This window comes from Dipodomys merriami, unplaced genomic scaffold, assembly GCF_024711535.1.
Source record: "Dipodomys merriami isolate MVZ:Mamm:240054 unplaced genomic scaffold, mDipMer1.0.p SCAF_9, whole genome shotgun sequence".
Classification (NCBI taxonomy): domain Eukaryota; kingdom Metazoa; phylum Chordata; class Mammalia; order Rodentia; family Heteromyidae; genus Dipodomys; species Dipodomys merriami.
In genome coordinates this window covers 42,013,310-42,027,667 of record NW_027206512.1, presented here as the reverse complement: position 1 = coordinate 42,027,667, position 14,358 = coordinate 42,013,310, and the positions used below count along the sequence as shown (strand labels likewise).

Below are 14,358 nucleotides of genomic sequence, written 5' to 3'. Positions count from 1 at the left end.
CTAGCTACTCAGGAGGCTGAGATCTGAGGATCACAGTTCAAAACCAGCTTGGGCAGGAAAGTCCATGAGACTTATCTCCAATTAACCACCCAAAAAAAACCGAAAGTGGAGCTGTGGCTCAGAGTGGTGGAGCACCGGCCTTCAACACAAGAGCTCAGGGACATACAGCACCCAGGCCCTGAGTTCAAGCCCCCCAACTGACAAAAATAAATGGAAATAAAACGTATGATCAATATAGTGAATCATTCCAAAACTGCCACACAAACTTCTTGGAATAAATCACAGACACACACACACACACACACACACACACACACACACACACACACACACACACACACACACACACACACACACACACACACACACACACACACACACACACACACACACACACACACACACACACACACACACACACACACACACACACCTCAGATCCTGTACCACAGTGGAAGCCAATTGTATTCAATCTAGCCATGGATTGCAATTTATATATCTAATACCTTCTTTCCTATTCATTGTCAGCTGATTCTCATTTCACTCGTGATAGAAGCATTGGAAGCGACCCTGTTTTCACTGTATATTTGTTATCCTAGAGTAAAATGGTGCGGTTATGTGTGTTTTGAAATGCAGGTCAATTAGTGGGAGGAAGCTGTGCTCTTCCTGTGGGCTGGCGTTAGGTAAAGGCGCGGCAATGACCATCGAGACCCTCAACCTCTATTTTCACATCCAGTGTTTCAGGGTACGTATGCATGTTGCTTCTCGCCAAGGATCATTTCATGTGGGTTATTTGTTGTTGTTATTTGTGGGGTTGTTGGTTTGTTTTTTGGCTCCTCCTGCACTGAGAAACACCTGGCAATGGAAGACTTTTCTTTCTTATGAGGGAGATGTATGTGTGGCAGTCCTTCAGGGTCAAGTTCTCCCATCCAGAGTCAGGTCAGAAGCACCAAAGCAGATAGATGTCTGTAGTTCATCCTTACGGAGATGTTTCTTTGCTAAAGAGTGCATACTCCCACAGGGGGCTGAGGAAGGGACGCAGGGCGGATGATGCCTGCAAAGCTTTTAAGACCCAGCATGTGGGTTTGGAATTAACATCTTTGTTGTTTCTTGAATTCTTGGGTTGTCACATCGCAGGGGATTTAGTCATTGGCCTATGGAAGGAAAAAAAAAAATCTCCCATTGTTAAGTGAGTGGTTCTAGCTATTTGCAAAATGTAGCTTCTGGAATGAATCTGTGTTCCATCTCAGGTTGAGTGTCGCTCACTCTGTGAGGCTGCCTGCTCTCCTACCCGCCCCTGTCCCATGCCTTGGTTCCCCAGGCTCCTTTAGAACCTGCCATGGCCCTTAGGACTCACTATTGAATTGTGTAATTCCCAGCTCCTCTCATAAACATGCAAGTCCATAGGGTGGAGCCACGCCATCCTTCTTGCTGGCCAGTTTCCTCTGTAGCCATCAGTAATACTTTTAGATGCTTGAATTACTGAATACACTGACGAGGAGACTTGGGCTCTAGTACCAGCTCTGCTGATGAGCTAACCAGTTGATGAGCTAACCAATTTTACTTCATCTATGATAAAATAGGTAAGTGGCACTTTGTCCTCATATTTTCTTCTTGTTTCACTCAGCGATACTTTTCAAACTAATATACATAGGATTCTGAAGCCAAGCCTTCTCTTTTTAAAAATTTATATTTTAATGATCTTTTAAGTAGTTGTACAAAGGGATTTCAATTCAACATATCAATTGAAGCCAAACTTTCTGTCTCTGAGTAAGAGTCATTCATCTGCATAATGCTGAGCTCCTTTCTTTTTCCTCCTTGAATTTTGTCCTACTTGTTGGTGATCTCCTTGGCTATAAAGTAGGCTTGTAGGGCAGGGAATGTGGCTTAGTGGTGGAGTGCTTGCCTACCATGCATGAAGCCCTAGGTTTTATTCCTCAATACCACATAAACAGAAAAAGCCAGAAGTGGTGCTGTGGCTCAAGTGGTAGCGTGCTAGCCTTGAGCAAAAGAAGCTCAGAGACAGTGCCCAGGCTCCGAGTTCAAGCCCTAGGACTGGCAAAAAATAAACAAAAAAAATAAAAAATCAATAAAGTAAGCTTGCAGGGTTTTAAAATAAATTCTACTTTGTCCATAAGCTAAGAGATTGGTCAGTGAAGTTATCCTCAAACCTAATCCTATTCTCTGCCAGGAATCACATGAAAGCAAAACTCACCACACACTAAGCACAGTGGATAAGGCTGGTAATGTAATTTAGATGAAGTCCCTCTCTGCCCCAGGTGGCCTAAGAGCCTGAGCCAAGGGTTCTCATGTCGAGGCTGGTGCTGGACGCACACCCTGTGCTACTTCCTCTGTAGCGTGTTTCCCACAGTCCCCTCTGTGCTCAGACCAACTTGGCTAAGTGGGTTTCCATTCCCAGGGGACTTGCTAGTCCAGGTATCTGCCGTTAAGGTGGAAATACAAAATAGAAGCACTTCTTCCTAAGTAATTCTCATCAGGAAGAACTTAGAAACCATGCTGGTAATCCTCGAAAAGTTATTGAAAGTCAAGTTCCCATTGATCATCTATCTTGCCTGCTGGGGTGGAATCTGTTTTAAACGATCCTTGATTGAGAACTATTGTATTATAAAAGTTAAGTTGATCGAGTCTGGGGTCCATGCAAAACCACTGCCAGCATCTCACACGCAAGACAGATCCACTAATGTGTCTGAACCAATATCCTCTGTGAAATGTAAAGTGGAGAATAAAAGTCTCACAGTACGTTTTCTTTTGGTTGTGAGTTGGATCTCGAGATATCTGACACAACAAATGTGAAGATGGGAGGGCTGATGGTTGTGTTATTTCTGTAATCATGACAAACAAATCCCGACGCACCTTATAGATGGTGTTCTTTTTTCCCCTCCTGCAGTGTGGAATTTGCAAAGGACAGCTTGGCGATGCAGTGAGTGGGACGGATGTGAGGATTCGAAATGGTCTTCTAAACTGCAATGACTGCTACCTGCGGTCCAGAAGTGAGTATGCGCTGCAGGCCCTGAGAGGAGTAGGTGTGCCCACATGCCTTCCACGGACCCAAGGGAAGGATCCAAAGATTCCCTCTACCAGAAAGGATATTTGTCATTTGTTTCATACTTGAAGTTACTGCTCATGTGGATAAATTCTCTGGATCCAGTAGTGTAGAAACACTACCTATAGGTAAAAGCTGTTAGCGCCAGTGGCTCACATCTGTAATCCTAGCTACCTAGGAGGCTCAGAGATGAGGACTAACCAAGGTTTGAAGCCAGCCCAGGTAGGAAAGGCTGTGAGACTCAGATTCTCCAATCGATCACCAAGAAGCCAGAGAAGAACTATTGCTCAGGTGGTATCGCACCAGTCTGAAGTGAAAGAGCTAAAATTACAGAACCTGAGTTCAAGCCGTAGTATGAGTTACAAAGAAAATAAGCATGTACGTGCGTACACACACACACACACACACACACACACACACACACACACACACACACACACACACACACACACACACACACACACACACACACACACACACACACACACACACACACACACACACACACACACACACACACACACACACACCCCTTTGGCCAAATTTGAGACATCATCTGAATAATCACAAAGATCTTGGAGACACAGAAGAGGCCTAAGGTCTGAAACATGATTTCTCTGTGCAGGCCTGTCTTCAGAGGACCAGCCTTAGGGAGGTAATTAAATATGAAGAATGGCTCTCCACTATGTATCAAATGTAGCACCAACTCCTCTGTGTCTCCACGCCTACATTCAGGAGTTTCATTACTTAATATAATTAAGCTAAAAGTGTCTTGAACAACCAAATAATGGAGTCTACTTCTGTGGGATCCTGGCCTCCAATACCTTTGTATGTGATAAGATTTGAACAAATATTTGCCATCCTGGGAAATCACATCCTACTCCAGGCAGGATCTTCTCCCAAAGGTGGAAAGACATGTTCCTCTTAGGACCACCAGAGGGTGCTATTGCCCAAATGCTGTTTAGACCATCTGAAACTAGACTACGGTTTTTGCTTCAGCATCCTTCCCTCAGATTTTAGAGTTCTTCTGGTAGATATGTTGGATACCAGGAAACCTTTTATTAAAAATTCATCAAGTAGCCAGGTGCCAGTGGCTCACACCTGTAATCCTAGCTACTCAGGAGGCTGAGGTCTGAGGTTCGCAGTTCAAAGCCAGCCTGGGCAAGGAAAGTCTGTGAGACTCATCTCCAGTTAACCATTGGAAAACCAAAAGTGGCACTGTGGCTCAAGTGGTAGAGTACTTGCCTTGAGCTGAAGAGCTCAGGGACAGAGTCCAGGCCCAGAGATCAAGCTTCACAACACACACACACACACACACACACACACACACACACACACACACACACACACACACACACACACACACACACACACACACACACACACACACACGCCAAGTAAAAATACTTAAAAATTAGAGCTGAGCATGATGGTGCCTGCCTATAATCTCAAAACTCAGGAGGATGAGACATGAGGATCTTAAATTTGAGGTCAGCTTGGACTCCAGAGCAAGATCCTATCTCAAAAAATAGAGGAAAACAGGTAGGTAGGTAGATAGATAAATAGATAGACAGGTAGAATAGATATATGTGACTATATCTATATATCATAGTGAAGAGTTAGACACTGAAATTCAAGCCTTTTTATTATTTCTCTGGTGACATGTATTTTACTGTCTTGTTACATGGTTTCTAAATCTACATGGCTAAAATCTAAGAAGAAAAATTGAAATTAAGTAGTTTTTACTGCTATGATTTTCATAAATTTAGGGAAATATATGCCTATTAATGAAATTATAGGACTTAAAAATCAAATAAAGCCTAGGTGATTTTGACCTAAGATACACATTTGACTTGAAGTCAAAACAGTTCCAACTTAGAGCAGCTATTTATATCATATATTGTATATGACCCTTCCTTCCTTCCTTCTTTTCTCTCTCTCTCCTTCCTTCCTTCCTTCCTTCCATTATTTCTTTCTTTCTTCCTTTCTTTCTTCCTTCCTTTCTTTCTTTCTTTCTTTCTTTCTTTCTTTCTTTCTTTCTTTCTTTCTTTCTTTCTTTCTTTCTTTCTTTTCTTTCTTTCTTCCTTTCTTTCTTGTGCTGGTCCTGGGGCTTCAGTCCCTGAGCTTCTTTTGCTCTGGCCTAGCACTCCGCCATTTGAACCATAGCTTCACTTCTGGAGTTTTGGTAATTCATTAGAGATAAGAATCTCATGGACTTCCCTGAGTAATGACGATTACAGACATCAACCACTAGCTCCTACCATGATATTAATTTTTATGCCATGGATATTTTTTCTTTTTGATGGCACTGGAGTTTTAAGTTGGAGCTAAGCACTGTACTGCTTAGCCATCCTTCCAGCCTTTTTTGCTCTTATTATTTTTTAGATAGTGTCTCGCTTTTTGCCCTGGACAATGAGCCTCCTAAGACATAGCTGAGTAGACAGATGCGTGCTTCACCAGCCTTTTCTATAGGGTTGGGTTTGCAAACAGTTTTTGCTTAGGTTTCCCTGGAACCACCATCCTTTCTCTCCCCACCTCCCTCAGAACTGGGGTGACCAGCATGAGCCATTGCATCTACCTGGTGGTTGTGATAAAGTCTTGGCAACGTTTTCTGCCAGGGCTGACCTTGAACGTCAACCCTCATGATCTCTACCTACCAAGTAGCTAGGATTACAAGCATGAGCCACCAGCTATCATGTATATACATATCTACACTATGGTATAAACAGTCTACTGTGTAAGTGGTAAGTATATTTACCCATACGTATGCAAATATGTATACACATGTATATATGCAAATATGTACATGTAAGTGTGTATATTGCTTTGTTTTAAAAGTAGAACCTTTTCTCTTGGGTTTCAAAGTGATTTTTTTCCTGTATGGTATATAATTGATGCCTTTTGCTCAGTCTGGGTAAGCTAGCTGAATGCAAATCAAGGTACCAGAAGAGGGCACTGTTAGGCCAAAAGATCTGAAGATTTGAGAAATGTTCCAGATTGGAGCGTCTTTCACGGCGTCCGGGAAGGGTGGTGATGTACAACCCGAACCTGCGTCTGGGTGACAAAGACCTGCTTTTATCCAGCTTTTTTTTTTCCTACTGGGAAATTGGGTAGTTTGCTGTCATTTCCCCCACCCCCCAGAAATTAGGTTTTTTTGAATCTAGGATAAGAATGTTTCTCTTAACAGCTGCAAATATGAAGAGCAATAACTTCTTACTGACAAATGACCACCAGTGTGGAGTTTCTCTAACAAGATGGAAAATAAGGCAGTCATTTAGAAGTAGATTACAGATTTTTTTTTGTTGAGTTTATATTTTAAATTCAGGAAAACAAAAAAAAAGTCCCATTGCCTGTCTGCCTACATATCTCTGAAGAGATTCAAAAACAAGCGACACAGGGATAAGGGGGGAAATGCAGTCAACACTTAACACATGTTCTATGAAATGGGGAAATTGCGAGGAGAGGTTAGATTGAGAAGGGATGGAGGAGAAGGATGAAAGTGGTGGTATTGCTCAGGATGCATTGTATTTATGAACTTATTTGTTAAATGGTAGCCCCTTTTTACTACTTAAAGGAAATAATTATAATTTAAAAATCCACCCCCCCAAAAAAATAATAAGCCAACAGAACAAATAAATAAGTATAAATGCCCTATAAGGTTCAGCAGCCTACCAAATTAAAAGTGAAATCTCTAGAGCTGGGAAGGTGGCTCAGTGGTAGAGCACTTGCCTTGCATGCATGAGGACCTGGGATCGATTCCTCAGCACCTAAGCAGAAAAAAAAAAGCCAGAAGTGGCACTGTGGCTCAAGTGGTAGAGTGCTAGCCTTAAGCTGAAGAGCTGAGGGACAGCGCCCAGGCACAAGTTCAGGCCCCACAACTGGATCCCCCCCCCCCGGAAAAAAAGGTGAAATCTCCAATGTCATTGCTTCCTAATAACTTCTTGGGGATGAGATAGAAGGGGCATCTGGCTGTGGCACACGTGCTCACACGCAAGCACGTGTGTGCATGGTGCATGTACCTGGATAAGGGTTGGGTTTTAGTTCACAAAGGTGACCGTCCCAGGCATGGTGCCCTGTGCTTAGTTTTCATTTTTGCTGCTTTCCAGTTAGTAGATCTTAGTAGTTTAATACATCTTGGGAATGTTATCATTTTGTCACATTCTTGCTCTTCTGTGGATATTTTGGTGGTTTCCTTTTTTCCGTATTATTTTTTAAATGTTCCAGTGAACAGCGCATACACATTTTGATGAGTATGTAAAAGCACCCTCATCCGTAGCAAAGCTGAGTTCAAGGGCATATATATAGGCTTTTGAAATTTTCAGTCATTATTGTTGAGAAGAAAATATATCCTCCCTGCAAAAATGTGTGAGAAAGCCCTTTCTTTCTCCATGATGTGGTGGCTCTGGATATCAGCATGTGCTTTTCTAAGAGCCAGGCACTGCTGGATCGTGCCTGTAATCCTAGCTACTCAGGCAGCTGAGATCTGAGGATCACAGTTCAAAGTCAGCCTGGGAAGGAAAGTCCATGAACTCTTATCTCCAATAAACTATTCCCAAAAAGGCAGAAATGATGCTGTGGCTCAAGTGGTAGAGTGCTAGCCTTGAGCACAAAGAAGCTCAGGGGCAGTGCCCAAGCCCTGAGTTCAAGCTCCAAGACTGACCAAAAAAATATACGTATATATACTGATGCGTTGCATTTTTTTAATTAGTACTGGGCAGAAATTGTAGCCCCAGGGTAGACCACTTACCTAGCTTAGGTAAGAACATGAGTTCCATCCCCAGGACTGAGAAAAAAGAAATCTACTCCACTTGGAGAAGGAGAGGAGAATGAGGGAGAAACCTTATTGCTTTGATCTACATTTCTTTAATGATGAGTTTGAGCCTCTTCCCAGGTATTTCTCTTATATTATCATTTGTCCCAGATCTGGATACCTGATCCTGTTGACATCTAATCTGTTTGCCTTTTCCAAAAATTTACGCAAGTTTTCCCTTTGTTTTATTTGCTGCATGCTGCAATTATTATTAGTTTTTACTTTTGTGATTTATTCTCATACAACAGATTTGCATTTGAGGTAAACTCTCTCTTTTTTGGGGGGGGTCTTTTTGAAGTCTAGGATCTGTAATTCACTTAGAAAGCCTTGATTCCAAAAGTAAAAACAAACTTAGCTAAAATTTCCCCTAAACTTAGTTTTTCTTTTTAATTTGTAAATATATCATCACCAGAAATGTATTTAGGGATAAAAATTAGGTACATGTCCAGTCCTACTTTTTTCCAGTTATCCAAATATGTAAATATCACTTAATGAATACTCCCTTGATATTTGCTAATTTAAAATGCTAACTTTTTCATAAATGAAGCATATATATATAGTCTGTTTCTGGATATTTTATTATGTTTTATTAACCTATTTATTCTCCATTATTTAATGGTTTTAATTTTTGTACCTTGATAATATATTTTAATATGAGGTAATAAATGGCCACATTTTCTCCAGTGTTTTTTCAAATTTGTTTTTCTTTCTTGGCTTCCAAGAAAGAAATATACTTTAAAAATGACTAGAGAAGCTAATAATTTAGCTAGAATAGTATTAATATCCTTGAACTGGTTGCATATAGATAGCAGATGGAATAAAAGAATCAGAATGGGAAAGAAATAGCATGAAATCATTTTTCTTTCATTTTGGTTTTTCATTTTACATTGATCCAAGTTGAGGAGAAAGGAGATGGATTGATGTAAAGGGTGGTTTACATCAAAGGCATTGTACGTGAAACAAAACAATTTCATTGTTGTAGAATAATAAAGCCTGAATATATAATCCTGTTTCCTCCAAGTAACTAGTCACATTTAAATGAAATTTTTCTCTGGGAGAGAAAAATAGCATTACAGCACATTAAAATGCAATTTCTAAAAGCCATGCAAACCATGTTTAAGTTGGTATGTAAATGGAAGTGGAAGTGAAAACAAATCACCTGTCAAGAGGCGGGCCGTCTTGCGGAGCTCCTGCCTTTTGTGCCTGGGTTTCTGATGCCTGGGCCTTTGTATGTATGTGGTGTTCTAGCCTGGAAATGCATGTACCACACTCTCTCCAGGGTCTTCTCCCATGTTGTGATGGCCTCATCCCAACTCATATGAAGGAGCCTCATAGGAAGGAGAAGTCTTGAGAAGAATTCAGCAGGAAATAGAAAACTTAAGTCTTTCTTGATAGAGTTGCCAAAGAAAAGATGATACCCAGTTACATTTTTTAAAAATTGGATTTTCAGGGGGCTGGGAAGGTGGCTCAGTGGTAGAGCACTTGCCTTGCATGCATGAGGCCCTGGGTTCGATTCCTCAGCACCACATAAGCAAAAAGAAAACAGCCGGAAGTGGCGCTGTGGCTCAAGTGGTAGAGCGCTAGCCTTGAGCTGAAGAGCTGAGGGACAGCACCCAGACCCAGAGTTCAGGCTCCACGACCGGACCCCCCAAAAAAAAGATAAAAATTGGATTTTCAGATAAACAGTGAATTTTTTTTTTGTTTGTTTTTTTGGTCCAGTCGTGGGGCCTGAACTCTGGGCCTGGGCGCTGTCCCTCAGCTCTTCAGCTCAAGGCTAGCGCTCTACCACTTGAGCCACAGCGCCACTTCCGGCTTTTTTTTTTTGCTTATGTGGTGCTGAGGAATCGAACCCAGGGCCTGAGGCATGCAAGGCAAGCGCTCTACCACTGAGCCACCTTCCCAGCCCCAACAGTGAATTTGTTATGCAACCTTTTTTTAGTATAATTATGTTCCAGATATTATAAACAGTGAATTTAGCACAGATATATCACAAATGTCACATGGGATATACTTGTGCTAAATATCTGTGTATATGTTGTTTATCTAAAATGCAGATTTTACTCAGGGTTCTGTACTTTTGATTGTTAAATCTAGCAATTCTAATCCTCTAATTTCAATGGCTTTCTTCTTAGAAAAACTAAAATCTAAAGAAACAGAGAAAAAATTATTTTCTTGCTTACATATCCCCAGAGAGCAGTAGAAAGCTTGAGAGATATCATTTGCTTTAGGGGAGACTCGACTGCACCTGCACCACCCAGGGACCCTGTGGTAAGTGGGTCTGAAATGGAACACAGGAGTCCGCATTGCTAACAAACTCCAGTTATCCCTGCACTGCATGTCCTGAGATCATGCTTTGAAGAGCAGAATGGGGCAAAGTTCCCCTCCCCAAAAGAAGAGATTTTAGCAGCGGCCATTGCTAACTTGGGAAGTTTTACAACATCTGAAGCAAAACAACAACAACAACATGTTGATGATCTAAACTCATTCACGCTTTCTTTTATCACAGGTGCTGGCCAACCTACAACATTGTGACCTGGTTTTCAAGCTTTGGGACCACTGACCATTTCTTTATTGGAGTGGCCCCTGCCAACTGCTTAAGAAAGGCCCAAGTTCAGGGGCATCTCAGCATTCATCTAACTTCAGAAAGGCTCCCCTACAAGATGCTCTCTGTTCTTTGTATCACAGTGTGCTTTTCCTGTGGGTTTTTTGTTTGTTTGTTTGTTTTGTTTTGGGGTTTTTTTGTTGATTTATTTTTGCAGTTGCACAGTATATACAAAAGAATATGGAATTGTAATGATCCCGAATAGTTGAAAGGTGTTAGTATGGTCAAACAGGCTCATGGTTTCAAATATGTTATTCTCTTCTTTGGGAAATAGCTAAAGGATGCAATAAAAAAAAACTGTTACGTTTTAGTACCTGTAGAAAATAAAGATTTTATGTTTACAGAATTGAGCTGCAGAAAGTGCAAGCATGCCAATTTGAGACATGTAGTCTTCTCAGACAGGGGTATAAAATGAATGCATTTCAGAAAAAATTAAACATCACACTAAGCTCTTGTCTCTGAGCTATAACTTTGTTTTTAATACAAAGGCATTGGTCCTATAATATATACTGTAATCATCCTGAAAACATTTGTGTTGCTTACCTTTTGAGGTAGAAGGTATATTCCAATAAATTATTGCACTGTTAGTATTAGATTTTGTGAACCTTGGAAGTCATGTCATTAACATAGGCTGGTCCAGCAAATAACGATGAACCCTTGTAATATCATAGACAAATGCTCTGGGACATTGCTCAAGGGTAGAAAGAAACCAGCAGGAAATATTTCAATCATCATTTCAAAATTTATTAGCAAATCTAGAAGGAAGTTTAATCTCCAAGAGTGGTGGCTCAGTCAGTGAAAGGCACAGGCCCAGGTTGCTTGCTTTCCTCCAAGCACTAGATTAGGAATCCAGTAAGGGGCTTAATAGATGTATGGAATATGAGACATGGAGATAAGACCATCATGAGGAATGACCATTGTCTGCAAGTTCTCCTTGAAGACCTGAAGCCTGGGTATCCAAAGACAAGAATAAAATCCATCCTAACAGAATCCAAATGGCAGGATGTAGAAAGCCCAGGATCCAACATGCACTCCGCAGGAACCTACAGCTTAGAGTGGGGCCTGGTCCACCATCTTTACTCCAGAATTTTGGACCTTGCTCTTGAAGTTGAGAAAGTCTAGTGGAGATCTGGTGTGATAAATTTCAGTTGGACAAGAAAGGAATTGAGTGACTACAAACCATGATAGTTTCCATCTCCAGGCTGTTTTGTGTTGGGTTTTTGTTTTGTTTTGTTTTAAAGACTGGGAAAAGGGGAACTATTTATTCTGCCTTAAGATGATGGCAAATAAGTGAAGAAGGTATTTTGTGAATGGAGACTATGGATACACTCCTAACAGACTAATATAGGCATAAGAAGAGATTGAGTAGATGTGTTACTGTTGCGTAAGCAATAATTTTTTTTCCATGTCCTACGGAGTATGGCTAGCAACTATTTATTTCTATGCTAGACGGTTCTTTGCATGTGGGTTCCATATAGGTGCAGAAATTTCCTCAGCTATTGGGGGTATTTTACACAACTACTTTGTTCATTTGGATGAACTTGTTGGACTGAAATTTACACATCCTTTCATTTAAAAAATGTGCCTTAGAAAATGCAAAGCTGTTGCACATATCGGTGAGTATGGATGCAGTACATTGAACAAAAATGCAGCCACCTCACCCCTTCTTCGTGGAGGTGTTTGCTGTTTTACAGGAAAAAAAAAAAAAAGAAAAAGGCGAAAAAAAAAGGAAAAATTAAAAAAGAAAAAGAACCAAGTTTTGAAAACTGTACAGATTAAAATAGGTCCAATATTTTGATGAACCACCTGCATGTTTTATTAACTATTTTGATAATGCGATGTTTACACTTGGCATGATGATTAGTAGCGTACTTTAACCAGAAACGATGCACAAACACAGGTAGCCAATCAGAAGGCATTTTTCTAGGATCCTTTTTACATGTGGAACTCCATCCATTGTGGAAGGAGGCTATGGACAGTGCATATCTCCTCTGGTTTCACAGAGCCATTTGTACGCATTTCTTAAGCGCAGACTCACTGTATGTGTATGGCAGCAAGCGTGAAGTCAGGAGAGATTTAAAACAAACCAAAACAACAACAACAAAACAAACCATCTCCAACTGCAGAACACACTTTCCCATCAGGACCGATACTCACCAGCACCAAATCATCTTCCGATGTTTTCTAAATTCTAATTGCCAACTCTTTCTATTTCTATTCGATTTCTATTTCATTTGGAGCCGGTTACGTGGCAGTTTCAGCAAACGGGATCTTGTTTTTTCCATCGCAGCACAATGAGTATGATCTATTTCTTTTCAAATAATCTTTGAGGTCCTGAGAAAGCTAAAAAATATATATATACTCATCTCTGTTCAGCTCTAATGTAAATGTGTTTGTTTAAAAAAAAAAAACCCAGACAAGGCGAGTGATTTATTGTTCCTGAGGAAGTTTATCTGATTTTGTTTTTCTCATACTCCAAAAGCTTGTCCTATCTCTTTCCTAAGGGGAAAAAAAAGGGTGATTCTGTTTCTCACTAGCCAATTTTCATGACATTTCGTCCTTCTTTCTAGGTAGTGTTATTAATGCGATACCTATTCTAGTTATCTATATACGGTTTAAGAGTTAACGAACTGAAAGATTCACTTCCTGTGTGTGGGTCCGTCCAAAAAGATGTAACTATTCTGGGTGGGCTAATGTTCTATATCAGTTAAACTAACTTTCATTTACAATATTTATTCTAAAATTCCTCTGAGAAATAGTAAAAACAATTAAAAATAAAAAAGTTGTCTAAAATGCAACAGCTTTTATAGTAAATGTACATTTATAAATAAAATACTCAAATCGATTTTGTATTCCATGCATTATTCTTGGAGGGGTGGGCGGGGTCTGTTTACTTACTTGGAGACCAGAGAGTCCAGTTGTTTGGGTAACTGCTGTTAGCTCAATGTTGTATGATCAGATGACGGCAGGGATGAGAATATGAGGTCATCTAAGATAAACAGTCTTCCAGCCAGTTGTCAGGAACTGCCTTGCAAGGAAGGGTTGAAGTGCCTCTAAAGGAGACAATCCATAACCAGAGAATCCTGGAAGTGTCAATGGAAGTTGTTGAAACAAGAGTGTCCAACCCAAAGTCCAGGAGTCCTACAGTGGCTCTAGCCACTCACCCCACGACATGGAGGAAGAGAAAGGAGATGTATTACATGGCAGCCATGGGAAGATGGCATTTCAATATTTCTTCAGCCCTCTTCAGGGATACAGACATTGGCTTCAAGTCAAATATGGAGAAATTAGGGGTAGGAAATGGGAAACAATATGCTCCGTTAAAACAGTCTCAAGTCACAGGTTATGGCCTGGCTGATTGTCAACTCTGTTCTGAACAGGCCTAGCCAGGCATCTGTAATTTCTGGCTGTTTTCTTTCCCATAGCAAGAGCATCGCATCACCTGTTTGAGGACCAATTTGCTTTCTTCCTGGAGCCCACGGGTGATTGTAAAGTGGCTGCAGCCGGGAGTGGCTCAGATCAAAGAGCACAGGTGCAAAGGCAGCTTTCAAGTTTATCAGAAACAACCCAAAGCTGGCCAACTTTCCGCAGTGGCTGGGGAGAAACAGGGGAAACACTCTGAAGTCCCTGAACCCTTCAATGTTCTCCACTGTCTCTAGGCTATATGATTGGCTTCATTCGTGGTCTTTTGCTCAGCTGTGCAGGGACTGAGCCTATACTGACACAGAGCTAGCCTGTCAACTCTTTGAAAAGCACACAAATACCTTGTCCTCTCCCCACCTCTGTAGGAGAGGATACTGGCAAGCAAATCCCTGACAATTTTCAATAGCTTTCAGAGCTAACATTACAATTGCTGCCACACAGTGTATTCTATCTTGCAAC

General features: G+C 40.9%; 1 protein-coding gene across 5 annotated transcripts in view; it reads left to right on the top strand.

The window, feature by feature from the left end:
- The window catches only part of Limch1 (LIM and calponin homology domains 1), a 307,901-nt gene extending 294,580 nt beyond the window's left edge, over positions 1-13,321 (top strand). For all 5 annotated transcript variants that reach the window (XM_070012224.1, XM_070012221.1, XM_070012220.1 and 2 more), the window contains 3 exons: positions 637-745; positions 2,909-3,011; positions 10,381-13,321. In XM_070012224.1, the coding sequence (XP_069868325.1) occupies positions 637-745; positions 2,909-3,011; positions 10,381-10,406 (238 nt within the window). In that variant the 3' untranslated portion in view covers positions 10,407-13,321. The remainder of the gene's footprint in view (positions 1-636; positions 746-2,908; positions 3,012-10,380) is intronic.
- Positions 13,322-14,358: the final 1,037 nt, after the last annotated feature.